The 19738-nt window shown below is 42.3% G+C and overlaps 1 protein-coding gene across 1 annotated transcript in view; it reads left to right on the forward strand.

The window, feature by feature from the left end:
- The window catches only part of TACR1 (tachykinin receptor 1), a 172332-nt gene extending 168007 nt beyond the window's left edge, over positions 1-4325 (forward strand). The window contains exons 4-5 of the mRNA XM_005686308.3: positions 1859-2055; positions 3815-4325. Of these exons, the coding sequence (XP_005686365.1) occupies positions 1859-2055; positions 3815-4106 (489 nt within the window). The 3' untranslated portion in view covers positions 4107-4325. The remainder of the gene's footprint in view (positions 1-1858; positions 2056-3814) is intronic.

Here is a 19738-nt window from a genome sequence, read left to right on the forward strand (position 1 = left end):
TTGACTAGATGGACCTTTGTGGACAAAGTAATGTCTGTTTTTTAATATGCCGTCTAGGTTGGTCATAACTTTCCTGCCAAGGAGTAAGCGCCTTTTAATTTCATAGCTGCAGTCACCATCTGCAGTGATTTTGGAGACCCCCCAAAAGTCTGACACTGTTTCCACTGTTCCCCCATCTATTTGCCATGAAGTGATGGGACCAGATGCTATGATCCTTTTTTTTGAATGTTGATTTCTTTGTGCTTATTTCTATGTATCAGGTGAGTTGATTACAAGTTCTGACCTTGGAGCAGTGGCTTTATGTTGGAGCTGTGCGGTGGGACCCAACAGCACACTCCTGTCTGGTCAGCAGAGCTATATGCTCTAAGGGTGCCCCCTACGTGTGCTGTGTGTGCCCTTCTATTGTGGTGGATCTGACTATTGTGAGCATGCTTGTAGGTGAGGCTCCCAGCCCAGTTCACTGCCAGACCTGCCTTGTGTGGTGACTGTTGGCCACTAGTGCACAGGGGTAGGTTCTAGGGCGTGTGGCTATGGGTCAATGAGGGCTCTGGGGCTGATACCAGCCCACTGGTGTGTGGGTAAGCTCCCAGATCTAATAGGCTAAAAGGAGAACTCCAAAATGACATTTGCCAAAACCAACGTCCTCAAGGTAGAATGAACTCCATAAAATGGCTGCCACCAGTACTTTCATCCCTAGAGGTGGTCCCAATTGCCTCCTGCCTCTCCAGGAGACTCTTCAGCAGGTAGGTCTGACTCGCGCTCTCTTAGGAACAGAATCTCTGTTTCCTACAATCTTCTTGCACTCCTGTGTATAAGCCCTGGTGGCTTTCAAAGACAGAGAGTCTTGGGTGCTGTCTTCCCAGTTCAGGACTCACTAGGAACCCAGCGTGGGGCTCAGGCCTTTTGTTCCTCTGGGAAGGACTATGTAATTGTGATTACCCTTCCATTTGTGGTCTACCTTCCCAAGGGTATGGATCTTTATTACATTGCATCTCTATTCCTCCCACCCATCTCATTGTGATCCCTTCTTTATATCTTTAATTGTAGAAAATCTTTTCTGCTAGTCTTCAGCTTTTCCCATATATAATTGCTTTGTAACTAGTTGTAATTCTGGTGTGCCCATGTGAGGAGATGAACTCACTGCCTTCCTATTCTACTATATTGGCCACACATCTTCTAGGTCATTCTTTCTCTCAAGATGTCTTAGGAATAAAAAGGAATGGGTTATATTCATAAAGCCATTTTATGAATATTCCCTTTAAACATCTGACATCCCTTGCTGCAGCTATCCAGATCCTACCCATTATTTTCCCTCCCCCAGAGTCTTCAAGTCTAGCAGCCTACTCTGACTCATGGCCCTTTTCCTTCTGCTGCTTTCTTCCCATTCCTGGATCTTTTCCTCTTGAACAGCCTTTGCTCATTAATCTTTGCTCATTAATCTGGTCTCCCTTGGCTTCTCCAGCCATTGCCCAGAAGTATGATATGATATTCTCAAACATGAATGCACATGAGAATAATCAGAAAGGCTTCTCAAACACTGAATTCTGAGTCCCACATTCAAAGTTTCTGATTCAGTTAGATTGGAATGCAGTCTAAGAATCTGCATTCCTGACAACTTCTCAGGTGATATTTATGTTCCTGGTCCTGGGGCCACTCTCTGGGAATCACTGATATAACCAAAGTTCTTTGGTACCACATATAAATGGTCCTTCCTCCACCTTGAAAGGTGTTATTATATCAGTAGTTACTTTATATCACATATCACACTGTGCACAGTAAGTGGGCAGGATAAGAGAGAAAATAACCATTATAAAGGGAAGGTGTGCTGCTAGTCTTACCTGTCTCACTCTCTTGCCAGGTGGTTAAGATGATGATCGTTGTTGTATGCACCTTTGCCATCTGCTGGTTGCCCTTCCACATCTTCTTCCTCCTGCCTTACATCAACCCTGATCTCTACCTGGAGAAGTTTATTCAGCAGGTTTACCTGGCCATCATGTGGCTGGCCATGAGCTCTACCATGTACAACCCCATCATCTACTGCTGTCTCAATGACAGGTAAGACCCTCAACCCCATACTCTCTCGAGGACAAGAGCCTAATAATCGCTCTGTTGAATCCCTGCTGACTGAACCATGGGATAATTAGTTTTCTATAGTCTGCACCACTCACTCCTCTCTCACAGCCGGCTCTGCTCAATTAGGTTGACTGCTTGGGGACTACAAAGACAAATGGTCTTGTCACCATGCAGGAACAGGAGCCATGAGTAGACCTTTTTTCCTTTCTAAGAGGAGCCAGAAACACACACCCATATTTGAAATCTTCAGACTTTTAAACACTGGTTACTAAGTTAGTATTGGAGGGTCGGGCGCAGGGCAGATAAAAACTCTCTGTGATTAATACACATAAATCAGGCTGCCAGCTGGATCAAGTTCATGATTTTGTTCAGTCTGCTCTAAGGATCTCATGCACAGAGAGTTGTGCATGCAGAAAGAGGCAGAGAATCAGAGAGAGAAAGGGTCAGAGAATGAATGAGTCAGACAGTGAGAGACAACAAGAGAGAGAGAGATTGATGCCACGCAAATGTTATCCACCATATGGCATTTTTTTCCCTTCTCTGGTCTCTCATTTTCCTCTGCCCATCCCATCTGGGCAGGGACTTCCCTGGCAGTCCAGTGGTTAAGACCTCACTTTCCAATGCAGCGGGGGTGGGGTGGGTTCAATTCCAGGTCGGGGAGCTCAGATCCTACATACCTTGCAGCCGGAAAACCAAAACACAAAACAAAATCAATATTGTAACAAATTCAATAGACTTTAAAAATTGTCCACATCAAAAAAAATCTTAAAAAAATTTTTTTTAGGTAGCTTTGTCCAGTTTCTTCCAGCACTTCTAGCAGGACAGGGTAAGCAAAAAGAAGTCAGAGCCTCAAAGGCCTGATTCTGCCTTTGTTTGGCCACAGGGCCCAGGAGAGCCTCCCCTGAAGTGGAAGCCAACTTCAGACAAATAAGAAAAGAAAGAACCCTCAGGAATGGTGATTAGCAATAAGGAATCCACCACAGTGTGCAGAGTCTGCAAAAGGGAGCTGGGAAGCTGTGACAGCAGTTCAGTCATCTGGAGCGCCCGCTCAGCCTCTGTGTGAAGAAGGGAGACAGGAGAAGGAGGGGGAGGGATAAAAGATTAGCCACATTTGTGGCCAACAGGTATCAGCCTACAAGGAGTCTCCCATGAATGAGACACTCAGGGGCTATGGCTTTGAAGACAGATATTCCCTGGGACTTTTCCAAATAGTCTTTGTTTAACTCACAGATGTCTCTTTCTTCTAAGAGCCTCACAACCTGCCTAAACATTTCTAGGTTAAATCTCTCAGCACATCTTTTAAGTAAAAGCTGATTCTCCCTGCTTAAAACACAGGGAAACTGAGGCACATTGAAGGGACACGACTGGTAGAAAGTCAGTGGGCTACTTAGGGGAAAGGACTGGGTCTTGACACTGTATTGTACATATAATGAACACTTGGTGAATGTTTTTACTGATGCTGAACTGAACCAGAGCCGGTGGAGGCAGCGTATTTCAACTGCCACCCTCAGTACAGACTTGCATTTCACATGAACTTGGGTTCTAATCCTGGAGTTGACCTTGATGACTGACCTTTGAATCTTTTGCCCTTAGCATCTCCAGTTATCAATTAATTAAAAAAAATAAGAAGACAGAGTCTCATTTGGGTATACCCTCATATTAAACAGCTTCTGCAATGGTGGGAACACCCCTGAGAGCAGGCCATACTCAAGCGTTACTTGTCCATTCACTCTCTTTCCAGGTTCCGTCTGGGCTTCAAGCATGCCTTTCGGTGCTGCCCTTTCATCAGTACTGGTGACCATGAAGGGTTCGAAATGAAATCCACTAGGTACCTCCAGACCCAAGGCAGCATCTATAAAGTCAGCCGCCTGGAGACCACTGTCTCCACAGTGGTGGGGGCTCATGACGAAGACCTGGAGGAAGGCCCCAAGGCCGTGCCCTCATCCCTGGACCAGATCTCCAATGACCCCTCTCACAGCGACTCTAAGACCACGATGGAGAGCTTCAGCTTCTACTCCAACATGCTCTCCTAGACCACTGGGCTTTCAGCAGGCACGGCCAACTCTATCTTTGTCTTGCTTCATTTCATGCATGGATAAATCTTCGGTATAAAATCCATAAGAAACACCCTTGGGGCTTGTGAAAGGCTGAGAATAATTTGAGGAAAACATTCCATTCTGGAGTTAAAAACCTACATTCTTCTATATCTTTGTCACACACACGCTGCGTGACCCAAAAAAATCATTGACTTCTCTGAGCCTGTACAATGAGAAGATTAAACTTGATTTTCTCTACAATCCATTCCAAGATTCTAGAATTAATTTCAATTGCATGTGCTCATTTCAGGGTGATTCCTGCAGTGCAGAAACAAATCAAACTGATCTGAAGTAAGACCCTGTCTTACTTCAATAGAGGTGTTCTCAGTCTTACTTGTTTTCCTTTAGCTGCTGGCTCACACTGCATCAGCCTCTGCTTGATAATGTAAATGAAAGGAGAAACCAGCTAAAATCTGAATGAAAGATTTAACCTTCTCTTCTAAGCACCAATGAAAATAAGGTATACTTCTGAAGCCCCTTTTGGCATCTCAGTAAATCAATGTGTCATGGGATTGAGAGTTTCAAATTCATCTGTATTACGTCCCCATTGATTATCCTGAGCCACCAATGCAAACAGAATATGTCCACTGATACTAGTTAATGTCCGTTATGAACCAAGATTCAGGAGAAGTGTGCAACACTTAATCTGATCTCTTTCCTTATTGTAAAACTAAGAGGCTGAATGACATCATCTAGGTGTCCCTTCAAATTTTAACATTCATCGGTTCAATGATTGTATGTGTTTTTTGTTTCTTTAACCAATAACTGAATAATAGGAGCAGTAAGTCTAGTGACTTAATGCCCAGCTCTTGGAGATGTAGCAACTGCTAAGACCATGTATCAATATCCACATATGACATTCTCTGATTTGTCCTAGAACTGTGAGTACTTTCCTTCTCCTGAAAGATTTTTGCCTTTGACAGAGTAGAGGACTTTGCATCAAAACTTGCATCTCTCTATCAGGCCTTAGCAGGCTAGGTCTCACAGCTAGAGAATGCCACTCGGAAAGACAAACACGTGAGCTCCCTGCTCTGGCCTTTTGGTTATCTTAGGGCAGGGGCACCCTGCAGATTTTTCTTTATACTAGCATTAGGCATGTGCTCAGATGCTCAATGACTGAGGAGGCTGTGCCCTGCAACCACATTTGGGGGAAGAGGCCACCTTACATCTGCTCTTTAGACTCTAAATCTCCCTTTCCTGCCACTGGCTTTGCTGGCCTCCTGCCTAAAAGAGGTAGAATGATCAATAAACACTAAAGAAGAAGAGTCGGTCAACAAAGAGTTGTGAACTAAGAGCACTTCATGTCCTAACACAGTTCTGGGGTTACAGCAGGTGAGCATGCAATTTCTGTCTGTCTCCAGATCTGTGCTTTGTCCAGATGTGGCTGAAAGCAGAGACAACATGTAACTACATAAATGCCTTCCTCATGGTTTGAAGGATGCATTTACAAGTCCTGCGTCCATTGTGTTGAAGGAGAACAGTGGTGCACATCAGGTTTACAGCCTTTACCAGCTGTGCTGGCCCTCACCCTGCTAGGGCATTGGCAGGCCGGGAAGAAGCTGTAAAGCAATAGTAGAAGCCAGAAGGACCTGACAGCCACGTTCGCCAAAGCAGGACAAGAAGGATTAAACTAAGGAAACCAGCTCAGTGTAAACACATGGATGGAATACTTAATTTAGGGGCAACAAAAGTCAGTGCCCAAAACATTTTAGTCATACTTCTAACAAAGAATCAGGCCATGTATGGATTATTCACATCAGAGGGATGTAAAGAACTGGCATGATTGTGAGAAGTACCCAAGAAGAAAATGTTAAGGAGTAGGGGGACTTTCTCTCCATGGAAGAGGTTAGAGTTGAATTTAACAAGGACTATTGAACACTTGGTCTGGACTTGGCCCTGACAGAGCAGAGGGCTGGGGACACACAGCTTCTTCTGTTCTTGAGAAAACCTATCAGACAGGCCATTGCTAACTCACCAGTCTTAGTTGGTGTAGGCTGCCCAGCAGGCATGGAGGCAGTTGAGAAGCAGAGTCTCCACAGGATTCTAAAGACCCACACTCAACATGTGTAATGGAGTCAAAGTCAAAGACCTTAAGATAGCCTTTTGCAGTGGAAGTTCTTTGAGATAATTCCAAAGAGAGCATCAGCCAGGCTAGAGGAACTGAAGGGATGTGGTTGGACAGCATCATCACTGCGCATGGTTGGAGCGGGCAGTGTCAAATGTGGCAGAACATTTCCTCTGAGAGAGAGCCATCAAGCCTTCCACTGACCCACCCTCCAACACCCATTTAACTGATAAAAGTGCTGCCTTCTCCCATGTGTGAGAAACACCATGATTTGTACTGTGCGTGGGTCTCACTCTTATAGAAATGCGTCACCCTGTGTTTATCTCCTAAGTGTTTCTCCTTGATATTCTGTTCAGTAGTGATAAAATAGAAAGCATCATTGGGCCATCTTTGTTATGTTACTTCCAAAATGTGGGATCCGGTTACTGTCAGTGAGCTATTTATACTGTGCCAATTTCTCCTTGTTCTTTCACAGACAGAAATTGATGTATATCATAGACACACAGTAGGACCATAGCAACTGAGGGATGGGGAGGAAGACTAAATGAGAAGAACTAAAGGACAAGAGTTCTTATCTTCCTCACCTCCCACTAAAGCGCTAAGACATAGTGGAATTTCCTTTTTCTCAGAAAGACTAGGTGGAACCCTGGGAAAAGGGGGCTTGGGAGCTAAACTTATTGACCTGGCTTTCAGGAAGAATCATGTAAGCAAAGACAGGTAGTTCTTAAGGTTTCTATACTTTCCAACCTGGGATCCTGGAAAAATCTCCATACAGAAATAAAGTATGTTTTTGACTACTTCTTGCCTCTGTCTCATCTCTAGGAAAACTAAGCACATTATAAGATACTGAATGGCGTGGTCCTATGAACCCTAACAAATTGCACAGACAAAAGAATGGAGCCCAATGCCCAGCAAACTCCTACCTTTATGATAAAATGGGTTGGCAAGGTGTGAGAACAATTTCCGGTAGGAATCTGGGAAGGTAGTATGGGATTGTGTGAAGTGACCAGCAGAGTCGCCTATGAGTAGAATTGCATCGGTTCAGGTCCTCCCAGAAGCAGACACGAGGACAGAGTTAGAAGTACAAGAGACTCGTTGAGGGGACACTTGGGAAAGATAAGGGGTGAGGAGGGCAGGTTGGGGAGGCCTTGAGACTCCGTGGAAATCTGATGCCTGTGAAAAAGGTGGGGGGAGATTGAGCAGGAGGAGCTTCCATATGAGGTACAGCCCAGGGAAAGTCTCAGCTGGCCCACCAGCTTGCATGCAAAGAGTGCCCCACACTAGCAGAAATGGCCAGGCCTCGTACCCCCAACAGACTTTCACTGACTGGGAGCTATCTGGGGAGAGAGTGGTCTGGGCTTGAACACTATGGTGGGTCCTGAAGGTACTGCAGCCAGAGGCAGGCAGCTGACTACACTCCCACGGCCAGCTCTCTCCTGAGGGGAAATCTGTGCCGTCACTCCCACAGCCACCACCAGAGCTTTGGTCCAGCCCCCTGTGTTTGAAAACATGTCAGGAAGCCCTTGGCAATATTAGAAACGTCATTGGTTAATCTCTGTGAGCCCTGGAAACCTGGAAGAGAGCCCAGGAAGAAGGGGCCACGCTGTACTGCCTCATCCCTCAGGCATGCCCTCTCAAATGAGTGATGAGCAGCTGGTGGAAGACGTGCAATGAGACTGTAGGGCTTTAAAAGAGTGAATTTTGAGAAAGAATCTAGATAGCTATGCAACATGGTGAGTATCAGAAACAAATAAATAATAAGGATGTTTATGTTAAAACTAAGATGACTTAAATTGAGGTGCCTGGATAAGCTTCAAGGAATTCACAAATTCCCTTCAAGTTCCCCACAAATCATGTGTAAAACATTGTGTGTGTGTGTGTGTGTGTAATAAAGGGTGCAAAACCTGAATCATCTCAGAAGAAATCATTCTCCCTCTTCTCTCCAGAGAAAGAGAGAAAATAAACTGTTTACAAGAGAGGGGGCAAGAGCCCCGAGGCCTTCAGAACACAGTGAGAGGTAAATGAGCCCTGGGAGAACCAGAATGGCTGCCAGGAAACTTGAAACAGCTTTGGAACAAAATCATAATTCACTTCAGGCACCCGATGAGTTAAAGTTGTAGAACATCTTTAAAGATGTTTTTGACAGTAAAAGCACCCAGTTCAGGATTAAGGGCTGGGCTTACGCTTCAGTGAAGAGATGAATATTTGTTAGCTGAAGAAAATACTAACCTTCGTTATAGGTCGAGAAATAATATCAGCTGTGGAGTATGGACATTCTTGCAGAAATTCAAAGACATTTTAATTTAGTCCTGTGTAGGCACGTGGTCTCATACACCATGAAGGTGACTTAAGAGCCATTCTGGCTTTGGTAATTCTCCCTGCAGAGCTGCATCAGATCCTTTTCATGAGTAAATGGATCTTCCCAGCTCTGAAACCCAACAAGGGGTTTCAGGCAAGTCCTCAAACAGAGGCAGGCAAGGTGGAGACACATCAAGAATGTTCTTCTCCATCTTCAAAGGTGAAGGGAAGGGGCTTCCCTGCTGGCTCCACCGAAAAGAATCCACCTGCGAATGCAAGAGACATAGGTTTGATCCCTGGTCTGGGAAGATCCCACATGCTGCAGCAAGAGAAGCCACCACAATGAGAAGCCTGCGCACCTCCACTAGAGAGCAGCCCAAGAAGCAGCCAAGACCCTGCACGGACAAAAATAAATTAAAAAGTGAAGGGAGACCCTGACCGCAGAAACTGCTTTCCTGAATCCCACAGGCAATGCTCTGAAATGCCCTCAGTTGTCTGTATCTAGTTAGGAAAACAGGGAGGAAGAGGAATGAGGCCATGTACGTGCGTGCTAAGTTGCTTTGCGTGCTAAGTTGCTTCATTCATGTGCGACTCTTTGAGAGCCTATGGACTGTAGCCCACCAGGCTCTTCTGTCCATGGGATTCTCCAAGCAAGAATATTGGAGAGGGTTGCCATGTCCTCCTCCAGGAGATCTTCCCAACCCAGGGATCTAACCCATGTCTCTTACATCTCCTGCACTGGCAGATGGATTCTTTACCACTAGCACCACCTGGGATTCAACATAAAGTGATTGCGATCTTTGGTTCTTTCTCAAACAGCGCAGAAAGGAAAAAAAGCTGCTAATTAGAAATGTGACCTACTGCATCAACAACAGCAGTGACATGAGCCCCACTGTGGTTGCTGCCCTGAGCCTGCCATTCTCTGCCGGCATGTTAGCAGCATCTATTCCACTAGCTTCAGAGGTTTCCACACCGACAGATTCTAACCCAAGTCCTCTGCATTCTGTGCATGCGTGCTTTGTCTCTTTCCTCTTCTTTTTATGTCCAGTTTCCTTTTGTTCTCCATTCTTTATTCCAACATCATTTTTATCCCTAGAAGCTCTCTCCTCCTAACACAATCTCTAAGTTTTAATCCCACTACTTTGGATGCTTTCTTAGTACACACTTTAATAAAGAGAGTGGGGGCATAATAGTGAAACCCCAGCATCCCTAACAAATTTCCTTTCCCATCTCAAGTTCCCTCTTGCTCCCTCATGTACCTGCTCACTCACTCTTTTCTTTAATCCCCTTCCCAACCTCACCGCCCACTCACCCATTTTCCAAAACTAAGAGGGCTTTCAGAGCAGGGCTCCTGATTTAGTGCTAAAAACTCAAAAGTAACAGCTGAAGCAAGAAATCCAGACACTAGATTGGGCTGAGAGAATAGCAAGCTCCAGAGGGACTCCAGGATCCAGTACTGTCATCTCCTAACCATGCCAATATATGAATTTAAAGAACAGTGTTAGCACATGAAGAGGCCATGGGACAGAGTGGAGGAAGTAAGGTAAGGCAGTGCATGCTCACTGCTCACAAAGCTCTTTCCGGATTTGGTTGTACTCCTCTGCCCATTTCCTCATTGAAAAGGGACTCACTGACCCATGCCCATTGCCCTCTTGTTCTACCACTTGGAGAAGTACCTGTTTTGGCAGGAGTGTCCTGTGGGACAGTAACTATGCCTCAAAGATGGCAGCCACCTGGGCTGGTCCAGATAGTCAAAAAAAAAGATTCTCTTATGGATGATTATGAACATGATTCTGTGTTGACCCCAAGAATTTGGGGACAAGCCAAACACTATCTCACAAAGAGAGGCAGAACTTTTCTGCTAATTTTATACCTATAAGGATTTGACAGCTGATGAGGGAAGGATGAGAGGAGGGAATGGTCAGGAGTTTGGGATGGACACGTACACACTGTTATATTTAAAATGAATAGCCAATAAGGTCTATTGTTTAGAACATGGAATTTTGCTCAAATGTTATGTGGCAGCCTGGATGGGAGAGGCATTTAGGGGAGAATGGATACATGTGCACATATGGCTGAGTCCCTTTGCTGTTCACCTGAAACTATCACAACATTGTTAATCAACCATACCACTATACAAAATAAAAAGTTTTTTAAAAAAGGGTTTGATAGCTGATGATTCAACTTCATCCACTGGAGATTTGTCATGATATGTCAGGCACTCTGTGGGGGAGGGGAGGGTTGGAAACGTAAATTTCAATAGCACATGGTGTCCACCCTCAATAAATTCACAGTCCACAGGGGTAGACAGATGTTCATCATAGTCTAGGGGGAGGAATGTAAAAACAGATGCTAGAAAGAATTCTTGATGTCTCACCCCACATAATGTTGTAAAAAAGATAACAAAATCTTAAGTCCCATGCTTTCCTCAATGGCAATGCACGTACAGTCATTCACAGAAATGTTTTCCCATCTCATCAATTTATTTCCACAAACTTCTAAGTTTTCTCATATCAGATGGACACACTTGCTTTAACCCTCTTTCAATTGTTGATTTTTCAATTGGGTTTATTGTTGACTTTAAATCCTCCCAAATCAAAAGACAGCCCCTTAACAGTCCCAGTAGAATCTGACCACCGCTGCCTCTACTTTCGCCCTTCTCCAGGTTCCACCTTTAGGCCACAGAAGTGGTCTTGGGTGCTCTCTGAAGGACTCTATTAAAATATACAGGTTATGGATTCAAATGAGAAAAGTATCCAACACTAAAGCCAAATGCCCTCTACCAGCGGGTGGGGACATCACTTTAAAGTATCTTATGAGCCAGTGCCAAGAACATGACTTTCCTAGGCCTAGGTGTTGCTTGGGTTATAGATCTGAAGAAAAAAAGACACACAATAGCAGATGCCAGACCAGAAACGGGGAGTTCTCATGCAACTGTACTCATCATGCATGCAACCGCTTCTGCTTCTGTTCCCACCAGGAGAACTGATCTGATTACGGGGGCAATCATGAGGCTCCCCCACTGACTCCTCACATCACTATCCTTCTGTCCTCGCTGATTTGAAGATCCCACCTCACTAACTATGACAGGCATTCTGCCAACTCCTGAATATCTCTGCACTGATCCTAATGTTCCACTCGGAGTTCTCACAATGGGAGTAGAGAGCTATGCCCACTACCAGGGATAAGCAGAGTGGGGGACATGGCCAGTGAGCTGCAATTTCACTCACACCTGACCTTGATGGCACAGGTTCCTGTTGCTTGCTGGAGTCAGTTCTATCCGCTCTCTTGAAAAAATGATCCAGTGATGCTCCTTTTTCATCACAAATGACACAGTAGCACTCGATTACATTCTGAACAGCTGCTGCAACTTTCAAGTACCATTCTACATCTGGATCCTGTGCCTCACAAACTAACAGTGCCTCCTCAGATAAAGAAATCTCCTTGCCATTTCCTGCATTGTGAATCTCTTCGTTGATTCCGTTATTTCTTTCTCTGTCTTCATCCTTTCTTGGTACTTGGCATGTCTGAGCAGTACCAGCTACATCACCTCTCCTTCTTATACTTGCTTCTGGACATCCTGGGCCTGAAATAAAGATACTGTACTACTGTGCTCTACACAGTACTGTACAGCAGTATGCAAAAGCATAACCACTTGTAGAGGATGCATGCATATGACAATGTACACCAAACATGCTAACTAACTTATATGATTGGACAAGCAAGTGTACCTCTGAAAGATGTACAAAGTGTGCATCTTTGAAAGTTTGCACCTTGAAGGTTCTTATGTAGGGGACTTACTGTACCTTTTTCCATCCCCTCACTTTCAGTTTGTATGTGTCCCTAGGACTGAAGTGGGTCTCTTATAGACACAATATCTACAGGGCTTGTTTTCTATCCAGTCAGCCAGTCTTTGTCTTTTGGTTGGAGCATTTAATTCATTTCTTAATCCATTTAAGGTAGCTAATGGCACTCCACTCCAGTACTCTTGCCTGGAAAATCCCATGGATGGAGGAGCCTGGTAGGCTGCAGTCTATGGGGTCGCTAGGAGTTGGACTGAGCGACTTCCCTTTCACTTTTCACTTTCTTGCATTGGAGAAGGAAATGGCAACCCACTCCAGTGTTCTTGCCTGGAGAATCCCAGGGACAGGGGAGCCTGGTGGGCTGCCATCTCTGGGGTCGCACAGAGTCAGACACGACTGAAGCAACTTAGCAGTAGAAGCAGCATTATGTTCTTACTGCTATTTTCTTAATTGTTTTGGGTTTGTTTTCATAGATCTTTTTTCTCTCCTTCCTCTCTTGTTCTTTCCACTTGAGGTGAGATGACCATCTTTATTTATTTATTTATTATTTTACTTTACAATATTGTATTGGTTTTGCCATACATCAACATGAATCCACCACAGGTATACACGTGTTCCCTATCCTGAACCCCCCTCCCTCCTCCCTCACCATACCATCCCTCTGGGTCATCTCAGTGCACCAGCCCCAAGCATCCAGTATCATGCATCGAACCTGGAGTGGCGACTCGTTTCATATATGATATTATACATGTTTCAATGCCATTCTCCCAAATCATCCTACCCTCGCCCTCTCCCACAGAGTCCAAAAGACTGTTCTATACATCTATGTCTCTTTTGCTGTCTCGCATACAGGGTTATCATTACCATCTTTCTAAACTCCATATATATGCGTTAGTATACTGTATTGGTGTTTTTCTTTCTGACTTACTTCACTCTGTATAATCGGCTCCAGTTGCATCCACCTCATTAGAATTGATTTAAATGTATTCTTTTTAATGGCTGAGTAATACTCCGTTGTGTATATGTACCACAGCTTTCTTATCCATTCATCTGCTGATGGACATCTAGGTTGCTTCCATGTCCTGGCTATAATAAACAGTGCTGCGATGAACACTGGGGTACACGTGTCTCTTTCAGTTCTGGTTTCCTCGGTGTGTATGCCCAGCAGTGGGATTGCTGGGTCATAAGGCAGTTCTATTTCCAGTTTTTTAAGGAATCTCCACACTGTTCTCCATAATGGCTGTACTAGTTTGCATTCCCACCAATAGTGTAAGAGGGTTCCCTTTTCTCCACACCCTCTCCAGCATTTATTGCTTGTAGACTTTTGGATCGCAGCCATTCTGACTGGCGTGAAGTGGTACCTCCTTGAGATGACCATCTTTAGTGTTGTGTTTGGGCTGCTTTTGTGTGTGTGTGTTGTAGTTTGGGGATTTGCTATTTTCATCAGGTTTTTCTATAGCAGTCTATATATTACAAGATTATTTTAAGTTGCTGGTCTCTTTCCCCTCTAGAGAAGTTCATTTAGCATTTGTTGAAAAGTGGCCTACTGGTGCTAAATTCTCTTAGGTATTGTGTGTCTGTAAACCTTTTGATTTCTCTGTTAAATCTGAATGAGAGCCTTGGTGGGTAGAGTAATCTTGGTTGTAGGTTCTTCCCTTCCCAACTCCATGGGAGTTCCATTATATATTGTCACTTTCTCCTGGTTACTTTTAATATTTTATCGTGGTCTTTAATTTTTGTCAGTTTGATTACTATGTGTCTCAGCATGTTTCTTCTTGGGTTTATCCTGTCTGGTACTCTCTGTGCTTCCTGGACTTTGATGAATGTTTCTTTTATAATATTAGGGAAGTCTTCAGCAATTATCTCTTCAAATATTTTCTCAGATCCTATTTCTCTTCTCCTTATGGGAACCCTATTTTGTGAATGTTGGTGTGTTTAATGTCGTCTAAGAGCTCTCTAAAGGTTTCTTCATTTCTTATTTCTCTTTTCCTTATTCTGTTCTGTGGCAGTGATTTCTACTGCTCTGTCTCCTGGGCCATTTATTCATTTTTATCCCTCAGTTATTCTGCTAATGATTCCTTCTAGTGCATTTTTCATTTACTTTTTACTGTATTGTTCATCTCTGTTTGTTTACTCTTATTTCTCCGAAGTCTTTGTTAAGCATTTTTTGCATTTTCTCAATCTTACCTCCATTTTTTTCCCAAGATCTTGGGTCACCTTCACTGTAATAATTCTAAATTCTTTTTCCAATAAATTGCCTAAAATCACTCCATGTAGTTCTTTTTGGGTGTACTCTTGATCCTCCATCTGGGATATATTACTCAGCTGTTTCAGTCTGTCTAACTTTCTATGAGTGTGGTTTCCATTCCACAGGATTCAGGAATGTTGTTCTTGCTTCTGTTCAAATCTGTGTTTCGTCTTTTATAATTCCTTCCATTGTTTTCTACATGGAGATCCCTTACCTGTTCAGGGATTAAATACATATTCATTTGTTTTCACCAAATTTATGAAAGGATTTATATGCACTTTTAAGTGACATTCTCAGTACTTTTGTTATTGTTCAGTCAGTAAGTCATGTTCAGCTCTCTACCACCACATGGACTGCAATACATCAGGCTCCATTGTTCTCTACTGCCTTACAGAGTTTGCTCAAACTCATGTCCATTGATTCAGTGATGCTGTCTAGTCACCTAATCCTCTGCCACCCCCTTCTCATTCTGTCTTCAACCTTTTCTAGCATCTGGGTCATTTCCAGTGAATCAGCTTTTCACATCAGATGACCAAAGTATTGGAGCTTCAGCTTCAGTATCAGTCCTTCCAATGAATATTCAGGGTTAATTTCCTTTAGGATTGACTAGTTTGATCTTTCAGTCTAAGGTACTCTCAAGAGTCTTCTCTAGCAACACAATTTGAAAGCATCAATTCTCTGGCACTCAGCCTTATTTATGGTCCAACTCACACATCAATACATGACTGTTGGAAAAGCCATAGCTTTGACTATAGAGATCTTTGTTGGCAAAGGCTTTAGTATAATCAATGAAGCACAAGTAGATGTTTTTATGGAACTCCCTGGCTTTCTCCATGATCCAATGAATGTTGGCAATTTGATCTCTGGTTCCTCTGCCTCTTTGAAACACAGCTTGTACATCTGGAAGTTCTAGATTCGTGTACTGCTGAAGTCTAGCTTGAAAGATTCTGAGCATAATTTTGCTACCATGTAAAAAGAGCACATTTGTTCAGTAGTTTGAACATTCTTTGGTATTGCCCTAGTAAGGCTCAAAATTCTCCAAGCCAGACTTCAGCAATACGTGAACCATGAACTCCCTGATGTTCAAGCTGGTTTTAGAAAAGGCAGAGGAACCAGAGATCAAATTGCCAACATCCACTGGATTATCGAAAAAGCAAGAGAGTTCCAGAAAAACATTGATTTCTGCTTTCTTGACTATGCCAAAGCCTTTGACTGTGTGGATCACAATAAGCTGTGGAAAATTCTGAAAGATATGGGAGTACCAGACCACCTGACCTGCCTCTTGAGAAACCTATATGCAGGTCCGGAAGCAACAGTTCAAACTGGACATGGAACAACGGACTGGTTCCAAATAGGAAAAGGAGTGTGTCAAGGCTGCATATTGTCACCCTGATTATTTAACTTCTATGCAGAGTACATCATGAGAAACACTGGACTGGAAGAAACACAAGCTGGAATCAAGATTGCCGGGAGAAATATCAATAACCTCAGATATGCAGATGACATCACCCTTATGGCAGAAAGTAAAGAGAAACTAAAAAGCCTCTTGATGATAGTGAAAGAGGAGAGTGAAAAAGTTGGGTTAAAGCTCGACATTCAGAAAATGAAGATCATGGCATCTGGTCCCATCACTTCATGGGAAATAGATGGGGAAACAGTGGAAACAGTGTCAGACTTTATTTGGGGGGGGGGGGGCTCCAAAATCACTGCAGATGGTGACTGCAGCCATGAAATTAAAAGACGCTTACTCCTTGGAAGAAAAGTTATGACCAACCTAGATTGTATATTGAAAAGCAGAGACATTACTTTGCCAACTAAGGTCCGTCTAGTCAAGGCTATGGTTTTTCCTGTGGTCATGTATGGATGTGAAAGTTGGACTGTGAAGAAGGCTGAGCGCCAAAGAATTGATGCGTTTGAACTGTGGTGTTGGAGAAGACTCTTGAGGGTCCCTTGGACTGCAAGGAGATCCAACCAGTCCATTCTAAAGGAGATCAGCCCTGGGATTTCTTTGGAAGGAATGATGCTAAGGCTGAAACTCCAGTACTTTGGCCACCTCATGCGAAGAGTTGACTCATTGGAAAAGACTCTGATGCTGGGAGGGACTGCGGGCAGGAGGAGAAGGGAACGACCCAGGATGAGATGGCTGGATGGCATCACGGACTCGATGGACGTGAGTCTGAGTGAACTCTGGGAGTTGGTGATGGACAGGGAGGCCTGGTGTGCTGCGATTCATGGGGTCGCAAAGAGTCGGACACGACTGAGTGACTGAACTGAACTGAACTACTTTGGGATTGGAATGAAAATGTAACTTTTCCAGTCCTGTGACCACTGTTGAGTTTTCCAAATTTACTAACATATTAACTGCAGCACCTTAACAGAATCATCTTTTAGGATTTGAAACAGCTCAGCTCGAATTCCATCACCTCCATAGCTTTGTTCGTAGAAATGCTTCCTAAGGCCCACTTGACTAGACATGCTCCAGGATGTCTGGCTCTAGGTAAGTGACCACACCATCATAGTTATTCAGACCATTAAGACCTCTTTTGTATAGTTCTTCTGTCTGTTCTTGTCACCTCTTCTTTATCTCTTCTACTTCTTTTAGATCCTTACCATTTCTGTCCATTATTGTGCCCATCCTTGCATAAAATGTCCCCTTGATATCTCCAGTTTTCTTGAAAGGATCGCTAGTCTCTCCCATTCTATTGTTTTGCTCTATTTCTTTACTTTGTTCATTAAAGAAGGCCTTCTTATCTCTCCTTGCTATTCTCTGGAACTCTGCATTCAGTTGAATATATCTTTCCCTTTCTCCCTTGTCTTTTGCTTCTTTTCTTTCCTCATCTATTTGTAAAAGGAGGTTCTAAGATTATTACTTTTGAAAATAAGCAATGTTTCAACATCAGTTATTAAATAATTCATCTCTTTCTTATTGATTTTTGATGCTTCACTTATTATATTTTAATCTATTTTATGTTCTAGAATATGAATGTCTATATTTTGAATCAGTACCATGAAATTAAACTCGAAACAGTTTTAATATTTTTATATATTATTTATACATTTAGTAAAATGTCCTTCTCATATAACTTATTTTCTAAATATTTCTTTTCTCTATTTACTCATTTAATTTTTTCTTAATTTGTCTATTTCATTGAATTAGGGTTGACTTACAATGTTTCAGGTGCATCGCAAGGTGATTCAGGTCTACATATATACATATATTATTTTTCAGACTATTTTCCATTATAGGTTATTTCAGGGTACTGACTATAGATCACTGTGATATACAGTAAGCCTTTGTTGCTTGTTGCATATTTTCAATTGGAAATCTAGTCTTCTATTCATACTAAGACAAACAAGTGGAATCAAAATGTCATAAATTTTGCAGTTAGGCAAAAATTCATGCTTTCTAACATATGTATATTACACATACTATTTATATGTGTGTATACAAAAGCTTTTCTACTACACTTGATAAAGATTTGAGAAAGAACATCAAAAATAGAAGAGATGGAGAAACTGGAAAACATAAGCTAGATGAGGTGGGAGCACTGAATATGAAATAGAAAACAGACCAATCACAAACATGGAAATCAAAACTTTAATAAAAAATCCTCCAACAAACAAAAGCCCAGGACAACATAGCTTCACAGGTGAATTTTACCAATAATTTAGAGAAGAGCTAACCCCTGTCTTACTCAAACTCTTCCAGAAAACTGCAGAGGAAGGAAAACTCCCAAACTCATTCCATGAGGCCACCATCACCCTGATTCCAAAACCAAGATGCCACAAAAAAAGGAAAACTACAGACCAATATCATTGATTAACATAGATGCAAAAATCCTCAACAAAATTCTAGCAAACATAATCTAACAACATATTAAAAAGATAATACATCATGATCACTTGGGCTTTATTCCAGGAATGCAAGGATTCTTCAGTATTCACAAATCAATCAATCTGATACACCATATTAACAAATCAAAAGATTTAAAACATACAATTTTTCAATAGATGCAGAGAAAGCCTTTGGCAAAATTCAATACCCGTTTATGATAAAAACTTCCCAGAAAGTAGGCATAGAAGGAACATACCTAAACATAATAAAAAGCTATATATGACAAACCCACAGCATACATTTCCTCAATGGCAAAAAATTGAAAGCATTTCCTCTAAAATCAGGAACAAGGCAAAGGTGCCCACTCTCACCACTATTATTCAACATAGTTTTGGAAGTCCTAGTTATGGCAATCAGAGAAGAAAAAGAAATGAAAGGAATCCAGATTGGAAAAGAAGAAGTAAAACTCTACTGTTTACAGATGACATGATACTCTGCATAGAAAACCCTAAAGATGCCATCAGAAAATTACTAGAGCTAATCAATGAAGATAGTAAAATCGCAGGATACAAAATTAATACACAGAAATCCTTTGCATTCCTATACACTAACAATGTAAAACCAGAAAGAGAAATTAAGAAAACAATCCCATTCACCATTGCAATGAAAAGAATAAAATGCTTAGAAGTAAATTTACCTAAAAAAATAAAATACCTGTGTACGGAAAACTATAAAACACTGAGAAAAGAAATCAAAGATGACACAAATAGATGGAGAAATATATCATGTTCATGGGTTGGAATAATCAATATAGCGAAAATAACTATACTACCCAAAGCAGTGTAGCAGTCTGTATATTCAATGCAATCCCTATGAAACTACCAAAGGTATTTTTTACAGAACTAGAGCAAACAATTAAGCAATTTGTATGGAAACACAAAAGACCCCAAATAACTAAAGCAATCTTGAGAAAGAAGAATAGAACTGGAGGAATCAACTTTCCTGATTTCAGACTGTACTACAAAGCTACCAAGACAGTATGGTATTGACACAAAGACAGAAATATAGGTCAATGGAACAAAATAGAAAACCCAGAGATAAATCCCCACACCTTACAGACAGCTTATCTTTGACAAAGGAGGCAAAAATACACAATGGAGAGAAGACAGTCTCTTCAACCAGTGGTGCTGGGAAAACTGGTCAACTATATGTAAAAGATTGAAACTAGAACACTTGCTAGTTTATACATACACAAAAAGAAACTCAAAATAGATTGAATATCAAAACATAAGACCAGAAACTACAAAACTTTTAGAGGAA

The sequence above is a fragment of the Capra hircus genome, chromosome 11 (genome assembly GCF_001704415.2).
Source record: "Capra hircus breed San Clemente chromosome 11, ASM170441v1, whole genome shotgun sequence".
Classification (NCBI taxonomy): Eukaryota; Metazoa; Chordata; class Mammalia; order Artiodactyla; family Bovidae; genus Capra; species Capra hircus.